Raw genomic sequence first — 24513 nt, 5'->3', positions numbered from 1 at the left:
ACTGACACACATCCAATATTTTCTTAACGGATTATGTTTAAGACGTAAGCGACTGCGTTTACTTGGATACTCGTTAAGACAGCCATTGTGGCATAATATTTTGTGTATTTTCTTATTTGCTCGAGAGGACGCGAAAGTGAATGACATGAGCAAGTGCGTTTCAATGGCACGATTTTCTGTTTCTATTTGGTGTGCTTCTACGCAAAAACTGACTTTGGAATGCATATGAAACACAACGATTAGGTTTAGGGGTGTGGCGAAGGTGCGTATCATAAGCGCACCAAATAGAAACAGAAATGTGTGCCATTGAAACGCACTTTCATGAGACCATGCTGGTGTGCTGTCTGTGCCTCTCAGTGCGTGCGCGCTTCATTCACAGTGCGTGATTACCACATTGAGATCGACAAACCAGCGAGAATGATCAACTTTCTTGAGGAAGCAGCACTGGCCTGATCATTCAGATAGCTGGTTATAGTTTTAGGGGGGCTGAGACGACAAATAGGGGGGCTGAAGCCCACCCAAAAAGGGTCTAGAACCGCCCTTGGCTAATTGTCAGTCTCTTACATGTAGCCTATGCTTTCAGAGAGGAATAATTATGGCCGATAGTAAGACATGCAAACGTAAAAGAAAACCAAACTGGACGCAAGAACAGTCTTCTTGCCCAACTGGTTAATGAAAAGGATATAATCAAAGGACAATTTGGAGTTGGGATAACCTCCAAACCCAAAAAGCGATACCTTTTTAAAAGCTCATTATCGTCAAATGTTTATATTCCGAGGCAGATTGCCAACAACAGACATTTTAGGATAGTTGTGAGTTAGGAGTCCTCTTCACTACTCCTAACGTTTCACAGATTTAGGAGCTAGTTCTAGTGCTAAAACGATTTGTGAAATACTCTTAGAGCAAAAATTTTGCCCCCGGTTTCACAGAAAAGGTTTAAACCTAGTCCCAGACTAAAATGTAAATCTGAGCAGTTTAATCTGTAAGAAACTTGCACTGACTGATCTTAAAATATATAAGTGGCCGTGTTTTGTCTCAAGATGCACACCTGTAATGTTTCTTTCTAAGGCACGTTTATAAAATTACTTAAAACTCCTAATTGAACTATGGCCTAATCCTGGTTTAGTCTAAACCCTGTCTGTGAAACAAGGAGTCCTAAATTTAGGACTGACACCCACTATTTTTAAGATTTTCTCCTAAATTGGCAAGTTAGGAGCTACTTTTAGCCTTTTAGATGTTTTGTGAATACGGGCCCTGGTGTGTTAAATAAGGGAAACATGCTAAATGTGGAGAGCAGGGGGACCCCAGGACTGTAATTGAGAACCACTGCTGTAAGGACTAAAGCAGCTGCATGAAGTTTTGTGTATTTTTGCTCTTTGGGAGCCCCCTACAGTTGAATGAGTGGAATTCATTATTCAGTTGAAGGCAGCATAAGAAGTTATTAAACTATTTGAATGGATTTAATGTTCTCCAGATTCACTCTGGGGATGTCTAATCTCCTCTGTTTTGAAGTATACAGGTCACAGAAATGTTACAGCCCTTTATTTCACACAGAATGCATTTATTGTTCTTCAGATTTCTAAATTTCTCTCTTCTGTATTTTAGAAAGCATTTAGTTACATACAGCATGGTCACCAAATCCAACAAGGCAGAATAAGAAGTTACCATGATCCGTTTCCCCTCTCTTTTTCACACAGAATTGCTTTAATGTTCTCCAAATCCTCTCCGGTAATGCCTAAACACCCGTTTCACACTCTGGAAAGCATTTAGTTTTTTTATAAACAGCTACTGGCATATAGCAGTGTAACCGAATCCGACAAGGCAGCATAACAGGATGCTGAAATCCATCTGCCATGGGTGCCACAGAAATAAAGAGTACTGGTAGTGTATAAATTGAGTTTTTTGTTGGCTTTATTTTTTAACTTTACATGGAAAAGCACAAAAGTATTTCTACAAATATTAATAACTGTTATTAAAAATGCTTCTTGTATTGCTTTCTTGATCTATAGGCGGTATGTGATTACTCAGGGCTCAAATACTCCACATGCTGATATTTTGCAGTCCTGTTTGGGCCTCTCGTTGTAGGTGGGCACTGCCTCTAGTCTCTTCAGAACCTCTGTGCCCTCAACAAGTTGCCTGTGAGAGAAAGAAAAAGCTGTGATGGAGATTTTCAATTTTGTAAGAATGGTAAATAGCAAAGATAATAATTTGATAATGCAGATATTGTCTGAATTAATAATGCGAAGCCAAATATCAAGACAAGCTCTCATAACTTGGGCTCTCTTGTGTATATACAGTATATAAACTATTACAGTCATTACCCAAAAGCCACATATTTGTGGTCCATCCAGGAGGCTGGCTGCAGTGAGATGTAGAACTGAGAGCCATTGCTATGAGCACCTTGATTAGCCATTCCCAGAATGCCACGCTTGTTGTTGGATATGACAAAATTCTCATCTAGAAGAGAAAACCGCCTGGTGCTTTTTATATGTAAGAAACAATGTGTATATCACACACCTTAAAGTCACCATGAAATCATAATTGACCGTTCTTATTTTAATGGAATATTGCAATGTTTATAAATAATTTATCCATACACATGATTTTTTTTCATGCCCTTGCAATATTGTGACAAGTTAATTAGGTACTGGCCTACAAAATTAGTTCCCGGCCTACATTTTTTCCTTTTTCTTTTTATGTCACGATAGGGGGAAAAAAAGACACAATTTCCATTTCATGCTGATTTTAAAGACCAAAGTATGTACCAATACCAACACATTTATGTAGCACAAACTCTGTACCCTCAAATGTCGGGCCAAAGATAGACTCTCCCCCAGTTCCTTTCCTTTCAGGTGAAATATCTGTAATCAAAATCATATAATATATCAATGAATAATATACAATCACAAGTTGTTTTTTTAAATGTATTTCGATACGATTATTATTGTCTTACCTCCACCCTGCAGCCAGCCATTTCGCACAACTCTGTGGAAAATTGAGCCCGTATAGCTCAGCTCAAGGTTACTCTTGGACAAACCTGCCTCTCCAGTGCACAAGGCCTTAAAGTTCCTACACGTCTTTGGACACAAGTCTGAGAACAGCTGACAGGTTACATTTTAAACACTTTGAGAGTGGAGAAGAATGAAGTGGAAACACATTTCCACAACAACTCAAGTAATCAATTATCAAATCAGCTTACATCACCAAGAGGCATGACATCTATTTACCTCAAACAACAGTCTGCCAAATGCCTCTCCACCGCTTTCAATATCCATATAAACAAAAGTATGCTGTGGGAAAGAGCGAGCAGATGTAGCACACCTTGTAGCTATCATGTGAAATTATAGATAGTTGTAGTCTAATTACATATGATGTGCGTTTATTCATTCACTGGATTAACATTTATCCCTCGCTCTTGTGTTCATTTACCCCTGTGCTTCGCAGGTTGCTGATGTAGTACTCTTCAGCCAGGGCTTTATAAAGCGCCTGTGGTCGATGGAAAGAAAACTTCCACTCTTTCTCTGCCCAGCTGGACAGTTTCCTCTCATCACCGAGCAACTCACCGTTTGCGAAGGACATTAGACAGCCGCAGTACTGCCAAACCTCCCCTTTCAGCTCCTTGACAAGTCAACGTATACGTGAGTGATTTATTATTAAAACGCAGATATAGGAAACAAGCGAGCGGAATATAATTAGTGTCTTACCCTCTTTTTATTGGATAAATAGTCATGCCAGTCACATTCCAGCAACGGGCGAATTGTTGGATCATCAAATGACTCCGGGAATTTATTTTTCAGTCCCTGTAAATAGAGACGTTATGGCTTTTTAACAGTTAGCCATGTTAAAATGCTAAATATAAAGTTGTCAGCCTCTTAAAAACTTTACCTCGGCAATGCTTTTGGCTATTTGAAAATTATGTTTATTTAAAAGACCGACGATCTCTAAATGTACAGTGGATGCCATGTTGTGTGCGTCTCGTTGTCAGGGTAACCGAGGCGAATGGCGCACAACGATGACGAACCGTTCTGCATATTTATTCATGCAGTATCTATCTATCTGTCTGTCTGTTTTTCTATCACTCGTTTTATTTATCCATTAAGTTCTTAATTTAAAAAAACAACAACCCCAAGAACACATCACAAAAATCAATTAAAATGTATTTATTGGGCTCAGTCATATCTTTAATTGTCCATTAAAAAGAACACCGCCTTCTCAAAATGTATATCTATGAATTTTACTAATGTAACATCAACCAATACTGTCAAATATCGTGATGTGCTGCATCTGACTCGAGGTTTTTTATTGTTTGACGCTATGTTCTAACTTCCCCCAAGCTGTATCAGACCCGAGGCTGTTTTGGTGGACTTCTCCAGGGCCAGAAACCTGTCCAACTTCTGTGCAAAATCAGGGGGCAGGTTGTGAGGGGATCTGTATGTCTTCATGGTGGTACTCAGGTATGAGATGAGCTCACAGCTTTCCTCAAACTTTTGAAGTTTCTTTTTGTACTTCTGACGTATATAGTCTGGGTTCCTGCTGTTGAATGCTGTGGGGGTGGAAAGGTAGAAAGATTTCAAGTGTTTACTTAGACTTGAAAATATCCTACATTGAATGAATGAGTGAATGAATGAATTCTCATTTTCAGCTATTCTAATAGGAAGCTAAAATAAGACATTCTCAAGGCCACCTTTAAGATGAAAAGCCAGGTACAATATAGCAGATTTCTTCACACTGAGAAAGGGCAACTTTGGCTTGAGTTGACCAACAGCAGTCATGGCTTTGATTATGGGTACTGCCATACTCTACAATAGAAATCAAACGTACATTTAAGAAAATACATGTACAATAATAGCAAACTCAACTGTGGTTAAGCAAAAAAACTAAGTTTTAAACACTATTTTACCACTTGTTAAAAACATGGTTTACTGATGGTCACACAATTATGTGACCAATATTTATAGGTAGACAAAAGCAGCACATTCTGTGTTTCAGTGCCCTCTTACTTGTTCTAAATAGCCCAGGATCGGTAAAGAGGTTAGTGAGACCAGCTCTTCCAACGGAGGTAGTTTATGTGGAAGTTTCTGGTCCCAGTAAGTCTCAGGTGACCTAAGAACAGTTCTGTTTTAATTATCTGTGTTATGTATTGTATTCCTGTAATAGCAAAGTAATTGCACTAGCCAATCAGGAATCCCCTCTGCAAAATAACTACTCACTGGAGAAATCTTTTTTGTTTCTTTTCATTTTCAAAGATATAGATCTTATTTCGGTACTCAACAGCATACTCCGTATTTCCACGCACCAACGCCTCATACCTACAGGTGAAGAGAATAACGTGGCAGGAATGTGTTTTTACTTGGAATGAAGTTAAAAATGTAGCTTATTAATGATTAAAGTGAGCAAGACTACAGTAAAATTAAGGTTATTCTTCCTGGAAGTGTTGTAGAGTCTTTGCTGTACCTCTGTTGACCATCCAGATAAGTGACAGGGCAGAAACCCTTCATCTCCACCTGTTGAGGGAACCTACTCTTCACCTGGCCTGCATTGAGCTTATTAGGCAGGAGTGGAGGAGGAGGTAATGGGTATGGGCAACCTGGAGCCACAAACTGTTCCGGGGACTCCAGAAATCTCTTATTAAACACATAAAGAGAGATGTGAGTGAATTAAACCAATATTTCTGTGTGCTGCTGGACCATCTGATCCTTTACCTCTAGAAATTCCCTGCTGGCCATTTTGTAGAAGTGGCCCCTGAACTCTGCAGCCAATTCCAGTGAGATATTATGTGAACAGTCCACCAGATGGCGATGAAGAGCTAAGCTAACTGGACAGAACTGCCCAAACTCCCCTAGCCGGGACTGCAGCTCTCCTGGGGTAATGCACAGTCTGTCTATACAGGCTGCCTGGCCTGTGAGAATGACAGAACACTGTCATAGAAGAATGTATAATACTAGAGATTCTTGTTTGACAACTGTGCATCATTTGCATGCTCTCACCTTTGTGAATCTTTTCCAGGTAATCATGAATGTGTCTCAAGCTAATGCGAACCTCGTCTAAAACTCGCTCCCTCACCCACCACTTGCTCTTGTGAGCATCAACAGGAGTCCAGTTGTGATACTGTTGATGAAAGTGTTGCCTGAGAGCTTCAACTTCCCGTCTGAAGCAAGAGTTGTGAATGTTTAGGACCTGGGGGCTGTCATGCATTGGGTAAGGCCTGCTGGAGAGAGATGCCATTAGCTTACAAATTTTGAATATTTGCATTTAATATACATAATATGCCAGACCACAATACCACAAAATTTGTATCACTGTCTATGGTAAAACAAAAACAAAACAAAAAACAACTTTATACACATTTTCATGTTGTAGTTTTCAGCAGGGGTATACTTCAGAGAGTTCAAGGCTAATTTACCTTCACATAAACCCTGAACTCTCGGTCGATTAACCCAAACCTTGCTTACTCGAGGTATGCTGGTTCCAAAAAATTGTCCGAGAGTAATATATCAGAGTAATATTGTTAAACTCAAGAGTATGTTCCTTGTTAACACGCAAGACATTCTCAACAGAGCGACGAATTGACGAGTCACTATGGAAACGGGCGCTAAGAAAAAGCACATTATACTATTTATTTTTCTTTCTTCCGTTCAAAAGTCCATTTGCATACTTAGTGCATATCGTTGTGAAAGCATTCATATATATATATATATATATATATATATATATATATATATATATTTAATCATAATAATACATAATTTAATATAATAATAAATAATTTAATATATAATATTGTGCGCAATCTGTCATACCCACTGGAGTCTCGTCAGTAGGTCATGCATGTGCTGATACCTCTCAAGTAAACTAACCCTGAAACATAACATAACCTACTCCGGAACAGGTTATGTTCAGTTTTTACATACCCTGAAAGTTACATACCCTGTTTTTGGAACCAAAGCGGAGTTTATTTGCTTGCTTACCCTGCTTTCTGGAATACCCCCCAGGTAAGTCTAGGTCAGTGTTGTTTACAAAGTTGTTAACAAAAAGTACTAAAAATAATTCATTGATTAAAACGAATCTAAATATAATTTTAAAAAAATCAGAAGATTAAAAAAATCAAAGATTAAAGCGAAATAGAAATATTAAAATAATATTTAATATTTAATATTACTTGTATAAATATTTTAAAAATATATAAAAAATAAAGCACATAACATTACTAAAACATAAACTAAAATTAAAAAGCAAACTGAAAATATAAAATTAAATAAATAAATGTGCTGGTCTGACCTGTTGTTTTTTTCTCTGTCCCTCAGGCCTCTCCGCAGCACTTCTGCCATGTCCAGTTGCAGTTCAATCATTAGCATAGGAATAATGCTGCAGGATTCCAGCAATTCAGCCTGATGCTTGGTCACAGGGAAGCCGTCCAACACAAACCTGAGGATCACAATGTATAGTGAGACACACACTTACGTTTAGGTTATTTTTCTTGCAGAAGTACATTCTTTGATTGGGATATAGTTGTGGTCCTCACCCACGTGTGCTGCAGACCAGGCTCATTACTGCCACTTCCAGGCACTGGATGGCCAGTTCATCAGGTACAGTCAAGCCCTGGTTCAAATGCTTTTGCACTTGATTAGCCAACTCAGTTTTGGCCTGGTTGTTGAGCACCATACGTATTGCATCCCCAATTGAGAGACGAGCGAGACCATATTCACGTGCAAACATCTGGGCCACTGAGTGTACACACAGTTAAGAGGCCATTAACTAATACAAAAACAATTGCTTTTTAGGTATTATATATTTTTGAGTGTTTAAAATACACTTGTAATGACTGACCTGTGGTTTTGCCTGCTTTGGGTGGGCCAATGATAGCCAGTTTGATGGGAAAGGAAGGGTTGGGCTGTGGTTGACGAACATATTTGATTGGGTTGAGGATGAAGGTGTTGCGTGTCTCCTTAGATGCAAAAAAGTAGATGAATTGGTGTAGGATGACTGGGAAGGTGGCGTTGAAAGGGCCCTGCAGAGGCTGGATCAAATCTCCTTCTGCATACTACAGAACATATCAGCAAACTGAGTTTTACTTGTTATATGTTTATGCTGTTTTAGGCTTTTATTTTCATATTCATTGAAAATTTGTTGTATATCCGCCCCTACCTTAACAGGATCCCAGCACCCGAAGGCACTGGGATATTTAAAGGATCTGTACAAGAGTCTTCTGGCGAGACCGTAACTGATTGGCTGGCACATTTGAAACAGTGACTCTCTGTTAACCATCAGAGGTTTGATTCCCTGTAGGAGCTGGTACCTCACAATCCGAGGCGGGCGGCCTGCACTTACAACCAGACGGGGGATTTGGTTGTCTGTTAGAAAGTCCTAAAAAACAATCCATACTTTATTTTATTGAATTTAATTGAACAAAAGCATTAAAATCTTCCTAACAAGAAAAGGCAATTTCCTTAGGAATTAAATGGCAAAATTACCTATACATTTGATTCTAAAATGCCCTTTCAGCATCTTCTCCTTACCGTCATATTGGTGAGGTTGTTGTCATCCTTCTCAAACCTCTGACTGATCTCCATTTCCAGCCTCTCTTCTGCACCAGCTTCTGTTTCTTCATCCTCTGCCTCCTCTTCCTCCACAGCAGGAAACTCCTCCAGCAGCACGGCCTCCATCTCCTCCAATTCCTGCTGCTCTTCGTCCATCGCCTCTGATTCTTCTTGCACCTCCTCGTCATCCTCATCCTGATGGAGCAACAAAAATCCAGTCAGAATCTGTCTGAGCCATTCACCGAAGCAAGACATAATGACAGCGATCGATGACCTGTTCTTTGAGGGGCCTCAGAGTGAGTGGGCTGGGGTTTTTTGGTGCACGCTCAGCCATAAGCTCAGCTCTTCTCTGTGTGATGGCCCGCTCCTGCAGTTTGACACAGACCAATGAATATTTAGTAAAAAAAAAAAAGTTTCCCCTGCTTTACGGTACAAATCAGCTGTTTATTTTGCCTTTTTGGTTTTTACAACTTTTTATCCCAAGTGCTGAAGTTTTGGATAAACACTCACCCTGAGTTCCCTCCTCAGTTTAATGACCAGACGCAACTGTTCTTGCCTGCGGTCTCGTCTCTCTCTCCAACGTGTGAGTCGCGAAGGCAGGAGACGGCGCACCACGTCAGAAGCCTCTACCGACATCATTGCCACTACATCTGGAAACAAGTGATGCTCCACCATAAAGGACACCTCCTCTTGGTTTTGGGGAAATCCCTCCAGAATAAACCCTCTTGATCTGTGTGAGATATTTTGCCAAAACATTACAAATGTGTCTATTTCATTATTTAGTCATCTTCATACATCCAAACCTACGTCGCTATTTTTCCTTTGAATATAGAAAGTCAAATGGACTACTATATTATTTTTTGACATAGTATCATTAGACTACAACAATAAAACATATGCATTGTCTATTTTACTTTTAATAATAATATCTAAAACAAATATATTACTGTTATTGTTATTTGTGCCATTATATTTGTACAAAGATGTTTTGTGATCTAAATGGTCTTAAATCAGCACTGTTATTGTTAATTAAAACTGAAATCATTTAAATGAAGCTTAAAGTATAAATATTAGATGATAAACTTAAAAGACTTACAATGTTATGACTGAAATAATTTTAAGTACCAATAATAAGTGCAAGTTCCTGAAACTGAAATAAAAATAATTTAAAGCTATATAAACTATTTTTAAAAGAAAATATTAGAAAAACTAGACATGACAAAGCACATAAAAGTTAAAAACTGAAAATTAAATCTAATTTAATATATGATTAAATAATAGTACTGTATATAAACAGTATTAAAATATCACTGTCAAATTGATTTTTATCTTTGTTTTGGGCTGTTTCGTTTCATTGTTAAGCTACAACTTCTTAAAAATGTATAGGCAGATAAGATATTAAAGAAAGATAACTCTTTAAAATAGTGTGAGTTTTGGTCAAACCGATTATCGGTCTATTTATAGCTATGCTTTTTTTTTGTCCTTTCTGTGTGAATGAGCATTTACTTGTAGGGCTCCTGGTTCCACCACTGTAGTAAAACCATTTCCAGTATCTCCAGTGGGAGAGGATCGCCATCCTGCAGGTATGCCTTTATGGCCTCCTCATCATCAGTCAATGCTTGTTCTTCCTACAAAAACACAATTACAGTTACTCAGTGGCAAGCAATGCCTCAAAAGACAAAAATACAAACATCACCTTTGTGTCAGGATTATCAGATGCAGTATCCTCATGACCTGGCTTGTCATCCTGGTCTGGAGGGGTCTGACCCTGGGCCTGAGCCTCCAGCAGGCCTTGCAGCTCCTCTGGAGGTTCCTCAGGGGGTTCAGTATCATCTGCATATGACACATGTTTCTGGGTCTTCCGTAAGATTAGCTCCTGCAGCCGCTCTCGGAACTGGATGTGAAAGACTCCCAGCTGCTCTGCAAGCCACTTCCCATGGGTGGTCTTCCCAGAAGCTCTCACTCCTAGCATGAAGACCCGCAGCGCAGGTGGCTGGTGGCATACAAATGGTTTTGAGTTATATGTACATTATTTGTACATATTTGTCGTTTTGTATTTGTTTTCACAGATGTAATTGATGTTCAAATGTACAAAACAAGGTCAGAGGTCTGTTGTCACTTGCTGATATGTTTGTGTGTTTTTATCAGTTATCTTAATAAAATGCTGCTCATACCTTTAGTAGTTGTGTGTTAGAGATGTAGAGTTCAGGAGTCTGTTGGAACTTTTCTTGAGCCTCTGTGCTTGAGAAATAATAGACTTTTTCTCTGTACTTTGCAGCATATTCGTCCAGACACGGTTGTAGCATACTCCTCTCCTTCAGCACCACTGGACAAAAATGCTTGGAGTCTCCCAGGTGCCTCTTAAAGCTGACATCCTCCTGAGACCATCATAAACAAAAGAGTGGAATGATATTCTGAGTAACAGGTGTTTTTACACATTGTTTTGTATAAATTGTTCGTCAAACTCAGGGTTTCCCAAACTGGGGTTTGTGACTTGATGAAAATCGAATAAAAAAAATAAAAAAAAAGTAAAATTAAAATAAATTCGAATGCAAAAAGTATCCTGGGTCAACAGCCCCTTAAATCAACATGGATTTTATTCACAGTCCATTTTACATCTCTATTATGATGTATTTTGGACTGAAACAGGATATTTAATTAGTGCTGCATTAATGACGGATGCAACCTCTGATTCTTGTTCCTCCTCTTCATTAACATCTCGTTTCTCAGCTTGTGTCAGCGCATGTAGGGCCTCTTCCTCCTCCTCCAGGTCTGCACTAGATATGCTCGTAGCTGTGCACTTGAATGGCTCTAAGTGAGAAAGTAAAGAGTGAGTGAGAGAGAGGGAGTGGCTGCTAATATAGAGTGAAAGAAAGAGCTTGAAACAGTCAGATAGGCCACTCCACATACTCTCCATATGGTAAATTATCTCTTGGAGTGTGTCCTGAGGGGTTTTGTTGCTGATGTCCAGTATAACGTAGCTGCAGGTGATTGTGTGCTTCATGTTTTCCCAATCTGCCAAAAATTGCTTCAGTTGCACACTAAAAGCCTCCATCTCTGGGCCGTCAGGATAACCATTTTCCCACACCGTTGGCAGCGCAATCTCTGCACGCCCAGATATATTTAGATATGCACAAATAAACACCATGAAGACATAAAATTATGACACAAAGGTGAAGAAGAGTGCTGAAGAAAAAAATATAACGATATATAATAAACAATAAGACTACAAACCTTCATCGTTTAGAGTTTTGTCTTCATCAGACTTATCAAAACTCTCTGCAAATACATAGAAATTACTAATCAAAATATACTTGTAACATCTGACATTTAAATGAAAAAAGCTGAATTTTAAGCAGCCATTACTCCAGTTGTCAGTGTCACATGATCTTTCAGTCATTCTACTATGTTGATCTGCTTGCTCAAAAAATATTTTTTAACATGCTGAGAACAGTGCTGCTTAATATTTTGTGGAAACCATGATGCATTTTTTGTTCTTTATAACTTTTGGAACATTATGTTATCATGCGCAGTGTATGACTGATGACTTCCAGCAGTTTCAGTACTGTCAGTGTGAATGTAGAGTATCTGTTGTTGAGAGAGAGATCTGTTGTAAAAGAGTACAACCTGACTCCTCGTGCAGTGTCTCTAGTTTGGACTTGGTGTCAGTTGGCTGTGAACCTTTTTTTGAGTCCTCAGTGTGCTTCCTGCAAAAAAGCATGAAAACTGCTGAAACTATGCTGAAAACAGAACCTTACCACCATTTTAAAATATGTAAACCACCACTTTATTACATTTTCATTATGAAACCATTAACTGTATCTTAAACATTGTTTTTCTCCACAGGTTTTTGAGAGCCATTTAAATACAATTTAATCTGAATGAATATGTAATTTAAACCTGGAAGCAGTTCTAGGATTTTTAACATTTTGAACGTTTCATAATATTTTTAATCGCAAAGTTATTAAATTAAAAAAAGAATGCAAAATAAAAGGATTTCCTCCAATTTTCTGAAATTGTGCTCTTATATTAGCCACACTCACAGTCTCTCATTGACGTCTTCTGTCTTCTGCAGTTTTCTTTCTTTTTGTAGGCGGGCTAGCACAACTCTATCAACCTGTTCTTTATTCCGTTCATACATCCTGGTTAGTACAGTCCTTCCTTCAATAAATAGCAAGAACTATATTGACCTTCACAACTAAGTGGACATCTTGGTCTAAACAACCATAAAATATTATATGATGTCAAAATCAAGACTAAGAAATGATGGGTGCACATATACATCAAAATGTATGTCTTTTTCTCACCATCATTGTCTTTCAGACAGAATAGGACTTCTGGTGTTACAGCACTATGTAGTTCCTCAATAGTGATCAGCTGTGATCTGCTGCTGGGAATGTTGTCCAGTATCCATCCCCTTTTATATTCAACATCTTCAGCCTCAATCTAACAACCCACAGGCACTCTTAAGCACAAATAATGCTACATAAGTTTGAGAGCTAAAGGAGCAAGCTCAGCGGGCTACCTCTCTTATGTGCTTCTCAAAGGCCTCCAAAAGAAGCTCCCGTGGAGCTGTGACTGGAGACTCTGCTGCTTTCCTCACAGCTTCCTCCACAAATGTTTGAACATCTGCGTGATCTTCTGTCACCTCTATTGCTATAAAAAGGACACATTACCAATTCAGGGTTATTTAATATTTTTAGACTATTTTTATATTTTCAGTTTTATTTTTAATTTGTTTAATTTTTAGTAATTTTGTAATGTGATGTTGTCATTTTTATTAGTTTTGTTGTTTTGAATATTTCTATTTAGCTTTACTTTTATTTCCGTTTTAGTAATTTTAGTACTTCAGAGGTTTAGAGTTTTAATCTAGTTTACTTTTTTAATCTAATATTTATATATGTATAACTTTATTTCATAGAATGAAAACACCTTTTTATAGTTTAGTTATCAATAACAAATAATGGTAGCACTGTGCATTCAAAAGTATTTATAACTTATAGTATTTTAACACTGTTGTTTAACTACTGGATTACTATTTAACTTAATACCATTTTCACTTATTTCACCGACTGGGTGTGTATCTAAAAATAAAGTGAACCATACCAGTTAATGCACAGAACATACATTGTTATCAATTAAACTGAGGAGGTGTAAAGTCCATGCTGTCTGTGGATTGACCTCACCTGTGTAAATTTCACCAGACTCTCCTTCATTAGTTGTCACATTACCTACAAAAATTAAGAAATACAATCTTAAAGATGTCCCAGAATATCTTCAAAGTTTCCAACTTAAAGGTGCCATAGAATGCATGGATACAATATTTTAAATTGTTCTCTGATATCTACATAGAAGGTATGTGGCTTAGGTAAGGGCAAAAATTCTCCAGAAACAGTTTTACATGTCGATTTACAACCCTAAGATTTCTCCCCAGAATGCAACTGTCTGTTATTGGCTTATTTGGAAGGCTCATGAATAATAATGTTGAGCTCTGCTCTGACTGGCTGTTTCACAGTGTGGCTCAATGTTGAGCTCTGCTTTGATTGGCTGTTTCACAGTGCAGCTCATTTCAGTAGCTCACAGAAGAAAACACAGGGAAAATATATATTTCAATACATTCTTGCTCAGTTATATCATTGGGTAATTATGCTGTAAATAAAATGTGGGCATCAGGGAGCCGCTATTAATATTCTGGGCATTGAAACTGCTTTGGAATGCACGATTGCGTTTTACTTTCAGTTTCGAGATTTGCGATTGCATGTACTCTGTTTATACTATGGACCGGCAGTACTTACCACACATTTTACAAGATCAGATGCTTGTCAGTGGTGCTAAGGATCTGTAAATAATTCGCCATCATCCTCAGTCATCTCTCCTTACTCCGTTTATGTGGTAAGTGAATCTTATGTACTGTAACAGGCTACAGCTAGCAAGGAGCTAACCGTGTCCCTTTAGTGGCTCGCGTTATTTTATTAGAGCGCATTACTTGTTTTCCGTGCCTTTCTGAATAGAGACACCAACCCATCCCTGCACTTCACACCCCCTACACGGCCTGGAACATAACAGTTGGTGTTATGTTCTGATTCGCCTATTTTTCAGTGGTCTTTTTTTATTCACGAGATTTACATAAGAAGGTGGAAACAATGGTGTTTGAGGCTCACTGTATGTCATTTCCATGTACAGAACTCTTATTATTCAACTACGCCAAGGTAAAGACAGTTTTCCATTCTATGGCACCTTTAAAGACATATTATTCTATCATGTCATGTAGCTTGCTTTGTAGATTTACCAAGCTGGTGTTTTCTAACCTGTTGCATTTGTAGCCTCAAGCTGCATCTTGGTCCTGATGTTCTCTAAGCCTGTGAGCGTGGCATCTTGACGCACTTTGTCCAACATGTCTTTTGTGAGCGTACCAAGTGTACGCTGCATCAGCGCTTCAACATCTACCACTACAGCCCCATAATACTCAGCTAGCAGTGCACTCATTGTGCTCTTTCCTGAGCATGGCGGGCCGATCACAGACACCTTGCAAGGTAAGTGTGGTATGTGTGGCAGCAGGTAGCGTCGAGGGTTTGCCATGAACTTCTGCTGGGCTTCCTGAGATGACAGGACATAGAACTTATCCATGAAGCTGGTGGAGAGAAAAGACTGAATTTATAAACAGCCCCTCAGGACGAAAAAATTTATTTATAATAAATTATTTTTCACTAACCCAATGGCAAACTCTGGCCTGCCCTTGACGATCCTGCCCTCTTTAAGCGCCACCGGACAGTTGCCAGACCATCGACTCCTTCGCCAGTGAAAGGCTGGTGCAACATTTCTACAGGAAGACAGAGTCCGAAACAGCTCCTCCTAAAAAAAACAGCCAAGGTGAAGAGGCACATAAAATGAAGGTCTGTTTAGAGAGGTGTGTGTTTACAGTAACTGACCGTGTCCATCTGATCAGCAAGCTCTGCTTCCTCTGGCGGCATTAAATGCACAGGTACAGCTGGACATCTCACAGCCATGAACTCCAAACGAGACATTACTGACTGTGGACATGCACAGACAATTGTAAAGCTTAGTGTTTAAATAATTACATTATATGTCATATTATTTGAATGCTTTAGTGATTTCAAGACAAAATTATATCTTAAAGCGATGGTTCAGCCCCAAGTTGTTCCAAATCTGTATGAATTTCTATATGCTTTTGAACACAAAAGGAGATATTTTTAATAATGTGGGTAACCAAACAGTTGCTGGTCGCCACTGACTCCATCAACATTATTAAAAATATCCTCTTTTATACTCAACAGAAGAAAGATATTCATGCAGGTTTGCAACAACTTTTCAGATTTTTCATTCCAACAATATAGTTCCCCTCTACCCTTATCATTATAGTTGTGATATGGACTAAATTATTGTCATAGAATTAGAACAGCTACTGAAATGTTATAGTTTCCATCCTTAGTCATTACAGCTTAACTGAGTTCACCCACCTCAAAGAGATCCTCTGGATCCTTGTTTCCATCCAGCTCAAACAAAAATGGAGGATTGTGGTCTGCCATGTAATCCTACACATCCAACATAAGCATAATGCTGATTGTTTCTATAATAGTGTGTACAGTTTAAAAGTGTGCAATACAATAGATGCCATTACCTCTAGAGGCCTGAGGATGGTGTCCTTATAGCGCATGATCCTGCTGTTGGTGTTCTCTGGGTAATTTTCACTCACTCTTACTAGCTGTGTGATCATGTCTTTCTGGAGCTCTAACTCTTCCATCTTAAACAGATTTTCAGTTGGATTTAATTGCACAGAACTTCAATATTTGGCAGTTCTGAAATCATTCATGAAACTCTTTAACTTTTGTAGCAAACTTACTGTTAATAGTTTATACAGTGCTTTGGTAAAGTGTCTGGCAAATAAATCATTGCAGTAATATACTGGTTCTCATTTGGGGGGCCTTCAAATGGGACCACATGATAATAGTAATTGTAGTAAAAAGCTAAACAATAAAAATAGTGATATTTCTTTTATTTTTATATTTAATATTAATTAATTGCAGAGTGTGGAATGGAATCACAACAATAACTGTGGTTGGTAAAGTGAATATTTCTAACAGTTTTTGTTGTTAAACATTTAGAAAACAACAGAATTATCAGAATAAATATTTTCTATGAAGGTCAAGCTGGTTAAGAAACCTGGAAGCTGGTTATATTACCTCTTCCTCCAGATCTTCTCTTTCTTCCTCTTCCTCATTCTCTCTGTTGCTGCTTTTCATGAGTGACTCTTTCTTCACATCAGGGTCCCACTTCTCCCTCTGGAACACACGGCCTGTCTCTGGATGTTGACGCTCATCTGAGAGTCTGCGGATCAGGTCCCTGTCTGCACACTGCACACATAAACACACTTATTATCCTTACAAAGTGTGAAGTGAATAACAGTGTCAGCATCTTAAAATCCATTGTAGTATAGGTAGTATTAAGATTATGAAAAACCTTGATGTTGATGATGAAGTCTGGTGGCATTCTGAGGCTTTTAATCAAGTCTATTTGTTCCTGTATCTTCAGGTATTCCTCTGACATTGATGGCAAACAGGCCAGAACATAACCTGCTCAACCGCAATTCAGACAAGTCATTACAAATATATATCAACAATAGAAAGGTTTACATGTTTGTTCATTTGGTTAATTGATCATTTTTATTCAGTTATGTTATTTCAGTTGTGTCATACCCTTACCATAATGTTCTACATCAGGTGACTTGAGCCGGTCAACAATTAACTTGACCATCATCTCTTCTGGGACAGCTTTTCCTTCAGCCAGAATCTTAAAGAGCTATAGCAAAATATCTTATATGAAACAGCTAGAATATTTGGCAGGGAATCAGTTATTTATATTGTGACCATGTAAATAACTAAACATCAGTGATACACACCTGTATACCTTGTTCTGTCTCATCACTGATGTGGCTGTTGAGAAGATCTGTATCTAAATAGGGTGAAAATGAAATATTCAGAAACTCCATATGTAATAATGGCAATGTGACATCAAAGGCACTTGATCATTTACCATCAATGAGGATGCAATTCCAAGTCTTGGCTAATTTTCTGGCAAGAGTAGATTTCCCAACACCCTGAAAAAACCCCAACACAAAACATTAAAATATATATATATATATATATATTATTTATTTGTTTTGACTGAAGAATATTGAGGTTAATTCAGGTTGATTGGGACACATTTTGCCATTGAAATGCCTGGGGAAATGTCAACCTGAATTCAGCCCTACTTTTATGTTCGAGAGAAAAAAAAGATGTATATTGACAACTCACTGGTTTTCCAAGGATGATAAAACATGTAGGTTTAGAGAGCAGAATCTCTCTCTCTGCTTCATCTTCGATAAGTTTATCCACTAACGGCAAGTTGGACGCTTTAGGGACAGTGGATGGCATTGTATGATACTGTAAGGCAAAAATGCAGAGCTGTTAATCTATTTCAATTAATCATGAAGTCAAACTCTAAAGTTCAATATCAAATCATCGTTAATTATCAACTGACATTAAGATTTTATAAGACCTAATGTTTTTAGTATCGCGCGCAATATCAAGTGAACTATTTTTTTTTTATTTTCTGTTCTTCTGTAACTTAATCGTATACACTTCGATGCGTCGATTAAACGTAATACTCTCGTAGCTCATTGGTTTTACTCACTTTAATAGTGACTGCAGCAACAGACTGTAGCCTCCATCTCTATCCGCTCTTCATTTGTTGAACGGTGTCATGGCAACCTGCCCACAACAGAACTGACAGGATTTGACCAGCTCTTTATTTTGTTGACGTGGGCCAGTATAAGCTGTAAATGTGTCCCAGAATTATATGATCCCCTATATTAAAATATTTTTAACAAGACATTTTCCAGCGTTTTCATCTCTGCTTAAAAATGAACTCATTCAATAGGACCACCAGAGGTCAGTGTTAAGCGTTCCCAACTGGCAATTTATTTATTTACTTAAAAACTACACACACGCTGGAATTGAACTTGTAAGAGCAGTAAAAATATAAGGATTCATTTAGCGGTTTTTAAGGTCATTTATTGCTGGATTATGGCAGTTCTCTCTAGTTTAGTCCATAGAAATTAAACAAGCTAAACCCTGGGCACACTTTTCTGAGACATAACAAAATGCTTCCTAACATTAAAACCGTGCAAGAGGTGGGCATTGTCTGACAAATATCTACTCAGTTATTCAGCATTACTTTCAGGATTACTTGTTATCATTACATTCAGGTTACCTGCATGACAAAAAAAAGTAATGTTAGACTTCTGTCCCTCAGTGTCTTCAATCTGTGCTGTGCTTTTTTTTTCTTTATCAGTATAATCAAAAGCTGACAAAAGAGGTCATGCTCAGAGTCAGACTGTCTCATAAATTATAACCAGTGTCAGCTGTTTTTCATTGACAACAACACCACTTAAAGTCCGTGTCCAGTCCTCATAGAGAGAGCATCAAGTAATACAGAGTAACAAGTTTGAAATATTAGCCAACGGGTCAATGTGGGCCCCACATGGGTTTTGATATCATACACAAAAATGGACAAAACACTGAAGATTTTAAGACAAAAAACATTAATTTATTGCTGTATGTGTATAGCTATATATATATATATATAAATTTTTTTATATCATATATATATATATATATGATATATTTTTATCATCAGTACACAATTTCAGTGCTGAATTACACCACATTTACGCAACGCTATAATAAGCTTATTCGTGCAATCATAAATACATGCAATCGTCTAAATATATCTAGAGTTATATATGGGATCGTATTTAGAGAGTGACGTTTGGCTGGTAAAAGCGATGGCTGAGATAAGATCCGGAGAATTCGAGTGGCACGCCGTTCACATTCACATACATGTACTCATACTCCCCTCTGCTTCATTTACACAAAAATAACAGAGAGGAAGAACGAGAGTGTGTTTTTTAACGCAGACAGTACACGGAAGGGTTTCCCCTGTAATTTTTGAACCGGGGCGGGAGAGACCCTCAGCTTCCTGAACGCGTGGATCTAACCTTTGATTTTATGCTGCTGTCATTAGGAGGACAAGACACAAAACTACAGTATTCCGTTCATTTATACCGTCTGTAAAGTCTTTGGTCAAGTAATTCATTCATCCAGAACCGGTGAGCTTCGAGAGGCGTCGCGTTGAGTTACTGCAGGTAGTGACAAGTTAGATTCGGAAACGTCTCTCAATCGCGGCTCTCAATCTGATGTCTACCGGGATCTTGACAACACCGAGCTACCGCAATGTCGACCGGAGCAGGAAACAGACTAGAAAAGCGGGTGAGAATACTGGAGTCACTCATCAGGGACCAACGATCACCGCTGAATTTGGAGAGTTTGCTGGTAAGGTTATGGGTAATGGGATGCTATACAAAAAAGGAAACGTGTTTGCTCTCTTGTAGACCTTCTAACTAAAATACATATCTGGGAAGTTTTTAGTCAGAAGTTTGGATCATGAACTTTTTTTTTTTTTTTCAAAAATTTTACAAACATTATTAGACACATCTTGGCCAACATTTGTCGACATTTATTTTGTCAACATTAATGAGTTGATTAAATGAATGAGTTAATAAATATATATTATTATTAGTATTATTAATATTATTATTTGTAGAATAAATACCAGAATATCATGCATAATGGGAAATGAATGTACCTGTAAATAACTAGAGATATACCTAAATTTCACAAAGGGGCATTTGTAAAGCAAATTAATATAATCACATTTCAAAACCCTAGTCGAATGTACTTATTTTTTAATTATCCAAATGACCCATAGTCCACATTGGCTGTTGCAAAGAAAGTGTATCAAAGTTTGCTTATATTTTATGTTGGTTTATGTTGTAATATTAATGTTAATATAATTTATTCTGTTATAATAAGACCACCCAGCAAAATACTGAAAATACCGGAAAGCTCTTCCTACACACATAGGTTGTACAACACAAAACAAAGCTGAATTATATGTTGATGGTGTAAACAAATGAGTGGACGTTTGTTCCAGAGGATTGTGGTAATGTTCCTGTGTCTTATCTCTGATCAGTGTGTTATCAACACGTCCTCCTTCACAGTAATGTTGCTGTCTTTTGATGGTAATATTTTCCCCAATTACAGCACTTTATTATTGTCCAGGCGTAAAGCACCAGGCTTCATTTATTTTACATGAAGCACATTTCATTAAAGGCAGGTAGTGTAGCTTTACGAAATGTGAAGATACCATAAATGTTTATTCAAGGACTGGGTTAAGGTGAAATGTGAGGACTTGTCAAGCAAGCTTTACAGGGTGGGAATGTCTAGAATGTGTGTTTCTATTGTTTCTTCCCATCAAAGTCCAAAATCTCTTACCTTTATTATTGAAAATAACCTCATTCCAGACGAGAACTGCATTTTTGAGCAAGACTGAATGTTGGCACACCCTACTTTCTCTGGCTGCTTCTTTGCTGTTCAATAGGCCTCAACTGTCTGCCTATGGTATTATTAGTAATTTCACATACTTTTATCTAAAGCATCTTACAATACACTTACAAGGAAGTTTCTAGACTTAAATGACTTGCTCAAGGGCACAATGGTGACAGTTCTTACAATGACTTGTTCCTTTATATAGTAGCTCTTCCTTGTGCCCAGGAGTTTTTCCTCATTAATAAACTTGTACACCTAAAGCAACAAAAAGTAGTATTTTTCTGTAGACACAAAGATGTGCCTTTTATAGCGTAAAAAAAGCTGTTTTATTTTACATGGAGTAGGTCACCTCAGGGGGTGGCCATTTTAAGATCACATGACCAACTAAATACTTCACATTTTGTCTTAATAAGGCCCCTATTATTGTGCGCTTTATCTCATAAAATAAATTAATCATGAATAGTAGTGCATTTCTGCAATGTCATTGGTACATGGATACTGTTTTGGGGCAAATACTACATTCACAGTAAAAGTCCAAGACAACTGCGGTATCAGCTAGTTAGAGTGCAGTTTTAATTAAAATTATTAATAAACATATTTTAAAATTAATAATTCGGCACAAACATGCATAAATATTTATAAAGACAAACCCTTTTATAACTCTGTTGGAAAATTAGATAACTGCGTTGCATGCTGAACTGTTCCATTGATGGAAAATGATAGCTATCTATGAACAAACACTGGAGGTATTGGGTGATGTATTTTTGGTGTGTGTGTGTGTGTGTGTCCCTGTCATGCTCTGCCTATGGGAGGCCCAGGGAAAGACCTAACTAAATCCCTGCTGGTTCATTCCACAGCACGTTTACTTAGAAACATCCACTCACTACCTCAGCTGCTTAGCCATTCATGCTAAGTCAACTCTCAGTAACAGAGTTGAAAATATGCACAGCCTATGTTGAGTTACATTTCATTCCTCTTTTATCCAGAGGATTAAATCCTGTCTTCAGTCCCATGCTCTTCCAAGTCATGCTTGTCAGACAGAGCTCCATTTTAGTTTATGATATTGCGATCACAACCCCGTTCTGATACTCAAGTCATATTAGTGTGGTCTTTGTGATATTTGTGATGCAACTGAACTGTGGGCATTTTTATAAGGAGTCTTATGACTAATGATCTTTCATTTATAATTTTGGATGCAGACTCATTGTATCCTGCTGCATTGCTACTAGGGGAAATGTCTTACAGGAAACTGAGGTCACATCCTTCAATTGAGGAGAGAGATAGCTGGCTCCAGCTTCCTTTGAGTGTGTGTTTGTGCTTTTTAAACGCTGTATTGTGGACTGACTCCTGGTGCAAGGAAAACAGGATTCTGTCATTGTTGATTGTGCATGTATATGTTTTGGCTTGTATGCGAGTGACTGTTTGTGTTAAAGGGGACCTATTATGCCCCTTTTTACAAGATCTAAAATAAGTCTCTGATGTCCCCAGAGCGTATATGTGAAATTTTAGCTCAAAATACCCCACAGATAATTTTTTTTATAGCTTGTTAAAATTGGCACTTTTAGGGTCTGAGCCAAAACGCACTGATTTTGAGTATGTTGCTTTAATGCAAATGAGCTGGTGCTCCCGGAGAAGAGGGCGGAGCTTCAAGAGCGCCAGTTCCTCATTAGCAGTGCTAGCCTTTGCAAATAAACATTGCCCTATTAGTACAAGCCTGTTATCTTTACAGATAAAGTTTCAAAGTCAGTCATCTGATTATACTGTGCATAATTCGCGTTTATGAATTACACAGATGGGGAACACGGCGGGATAAAAATAACAACATAGCTGGTCTCATGCTATCACAAACTTTATAAGTCCCACTTCTGATCATGAGCTCAACAACTACAAGCGATCGACTTACATTGCTTTCATATGCAACTTTTAACTACCACATTTCTATTCACGATCATTCTGGTAGCACTTGAAGGCAGCATCAGTGAAAATAGGCAGAGACAATGATGGCTTTAGCAATTAGCCTTACACAGTGCCAAGAAGCTCTTTCAGAAAGGCAATTTGGAAAACAAACGCGTGATACTTACTTAGCCTGGAGCTGGCGTTCGCGCAAGAAATATTGGTATTGATTCCTACACATTTAGGGGACATTACTGATTTTTTTCCTTGATATTTCCTTTGAAAATGAAATTTAAGGACAGTGTCCTCTGCTCAGATTCGGGGAGATTATGGCGACTCCTATGTTCATTAGTGCATCCCAAAACACAACACTTGTAAAGCCTCTTTGGTGCTGACATTGTATACATCTCCAGTAATGGCGGACCACATCTTCTCACTCAGGGCTGTGTTTATGCTAATAGGGCAGAGAGCGTCACAAATGGGTGGGACTTTTTCCCCTCGGTGACGTGTACAGAGGGAGAATCTGAAACAGCTCTTTTTGAAAGACTGTTCATGATTTATTGTTTTTTTTTTTTTAAATGAGTGGGTGGGTTTTTAACATTATAGGGTGGTTGTTTTCACACACTGCGGCCGCACAACTGTGTTCAAACACCTTATAAAAGTGAATTTTTTGCATAATAAGTCCCCTTTAAGGAAACAGAATTCACAAATAACACACCTTGCAAACTTAAAAGATTTGAAGGTATATAACATATATTTTTTTAAAGTCCGTTCACCAAAGCTGCATTTATTTCATAAAAAAAGCAGGAAAAAAATAATAATATTGTGAAATATTATTACATTTTAAAATAACTGTTTTCTATTTAAATATATTTTAAATTGTAATTTATACCTGTGATGGCTGAATTTTGAGCAGCCATTATTCCAGTCTTCAGTGTCACATGATTCTTCAGAAATCATTCTAATGATGATTTGCTGCTCACAAAACATTTTTTATTATTAGCAATGTTGTAAACAGTTCTGCAGCCTAATATTTTTTGGAAACCATGATTTGTTTTCAGGATTCTGTGATAAATAGAAAGCTCAAAAGCACAGCATATTTTTGAAATAGAAATCTTTTGTCACATTAAGTGTCTACTGTCAATTTTGATCAATTTAATGTGTCCTAGCTGAATAAAATAATAATAATAATTTATTAAAAAATATTACATGTATGACCAGATAAGGGCAAGGGACAGTTTTTATCAGCTGGGTTGAAACTCTGTCACATTACCACTGTGCTCTTCAACTGCCCTAACTGTGGAGCCCTGGATTAGCTGTTTTTCTTGTTCCAGCTGCAGCAAAACACTGTCATTAACCTTTTATGTTGGGCCAGCTAGTTTATGATGTTGGCTCGGCCAAATGGAAGTGTTTGGGCTGGGAATGTTGGGGGTGGGGGTAAGTGTGTGTGCTATGTGTGTCTTCTATGTATTTTTAGCTCTGCAGTGTTACTGTGTGTGTTTGGAGGGGGTATGTGAGGTACTTTCCAGGATCATCCAGTGCCATTCATATCATTAATTTCCTAAAGTCATTTATAAAAATACAGTTACTTAATTCTCATTGTGAGGGGACTATACAGGCCTAATCCCACTCTT

The 24513-nt window shown here is 37.9% G+C and overlaps 3 protein-coding genes across 5 annotated transcripts in view; 1 reads left to right on the top strand and 2 right to left on the bottom strand.

Annotated features, from left to right (window-relative positions):
- Window positions 1–1527: 1527 nt before the first annotated feature.
- ppil6 (peptidylprolyl isomerase (cyclophilin)-like 6) lies at window positions 1528–3977 on the bottom strand. The gene is made up of 8 exons (XM_079433783.1): window positions 3886–3977; window positions 3705–3800; window positions 3430–3618; window positions 3228–3290; window positions 2954–3101; window positions 2802–2861; window positions 2322–2457; window positions 1528–2136 (listed from the first exon to the last, which is right to left on the bottom strand). The coding sequence occupies exons 1-8, from the start codon at window positions 3961–3963 to the stop codon at window positions 2025–2027; spliced, it is 882 nt and encodes a 293-aa protein (XP_079289909.1). The 5' UTR covers window positions 3964–3977; the 3' UTR covers window positions 1528–2024.
- A 167-nt stretch (window positions 3978–4144) lies between these two features.
- On the bottom strand, window positions 4145–23336 carry LOC306880318 (adenylate kinase 9-like). Of its 2 annotated transcripts, none has more exons than XM_079433777.1 (37): window positions 23068–23336; window positions 17852–17980; window positions 17589–17652; window positions 17455–17507; window positions 17258–17354; window positions 17016–17128; window positions 16739–16909; window positions 16177–16299; window positions 16016–16090; window positions 15467–15568; window positions 15250–15389; window positions 14846–15168; window positions 13724–13768; window positions 13063–13193; window positions 12845–12983; window positions 12581–12698; window positions 12165–12244; window positions 11772–11816; window positions 11448–11642; window positions 11224–11348; window positions 10712–10915; window positions 10234–10530; window positions 10044–10165; window positions 9048–9267; window positions 8812–8904; window positions 8517–8732; window positions 8146–8364; window positions 7828–8041; window positions 7523–7724; window positions 7279–7425; window positions 5988–6205; window positions 5703–5899; window positions 5455–5624; window positions 5211–5309; window positions 5001–5103; window positions 4685–4799; window positions 4145–4543 (listed from the first exon to the last, which is right to left on the bottom strand). In XM_079433777.1, exons 2-37 carry the CDS (start codon window positions 17969–17971, stop codon window positions 4320–4322), a joined length of 5319 nt encoding a protein of 1772 aa, XP_079289903.1. In that variant the 5' UTR covers window positions 17972–17980; window positions 23068–23336; the 3' UTR covers window positions 4145–4319. The 2 variants fall into 2 exon arrangements, with proteins under 2 accessions (XP_079289903.1, XP_079289902.1); XM_079433776.1 differs by lacking the exon at window positions 23068–23336 and adding an exon at window positions 18231–18301.
- LOC306880320 (rho-associated protein kinase 2-like) overlaps window positions 19390–24513 on the top strand; it is a 30727-nt gene continuing 25603 nt past the window's right edge. For both annotated transcript variants that reach the window (XM_079433782.1, XM_079433781.1), the window contains exon 1: window positions 19390–19930. In XM_079433782.1, the coding sequence (XP_079289908.1) occupies window positions 19832–19930 (99 nt within the window). In that variant the 5' untranslated portion in view covers window positions 19390–19831. The remainder of the gene's footprint in view (window positions 19931–24513) is intronic.

Source organism: Barbus barbus (genome assembly GCF_936440315.1).
Source record: "Barbus barbus genome assembly, chromosome: 14".
Classification (NCBI taxonomy): Eukaryota; Metazoa; Chordata; class Actinopteri; order Cypriniformes; family Cyprinidae; genus Barbus; species Barbus barbus.
The sequence above is the reverse complement of the archived record's forward strand: the minus strand, read 5'-3'. Positions and strand labels throughout refer to the sequence as shown.

What these genes read in the sequence shown, in the direction of transcription:
- LOC306880318 (XM_079433777.1), bottom strand. Translation starts at nt 17,971, where the DNA reads ATGCCATCCACTGTCCCTAAAGCGTCCAACTTGCCGTTAGTGGATAAA. An exon ending in CCATCCTCAGGCCTCTAGAG is followed by an intron (nt 16,091 to 16,176) that starts GTAATGGCATCT and finishes TTGGATGTGTAG; the next exon opens with GATTACATGGCAGACCACAA. An exon ending in CCTGGAAAAGATTCACAAAG is followed by an intron (nt 5,900 to 5,987) that starts GTGAGAGCATGC and finishes TCATTCTCACAG; the next exon opens with GCCAGGCAGCCTGTATAGAC.
- ppil6 (XM_079433783.1), bottom strand. Translation starts at nt 3,963, where the DNA reads ATGGCATCCACTGTACATTTAGAGATCGTCGGTCTTTTAAATAAACAT. An exon ending in ATTTATCCAATAAAAAGAGG is followed by an intron (nt 3,619 to 3,704) that starts GTAAGACACTAA and finishes TGACTTGTCAAG; the next exon opens with GAGCTGAAAGGGGAGGTTTG. An exon ending in TGGCTGGCTGCAGGGTGGAG is followed by an intron (nt 2,862 to 2,953) that starts GTAAGACAATAA and finishes TTTTGATTACAG; the next exon opens with ATATTTCACCTGAAAGGAAA.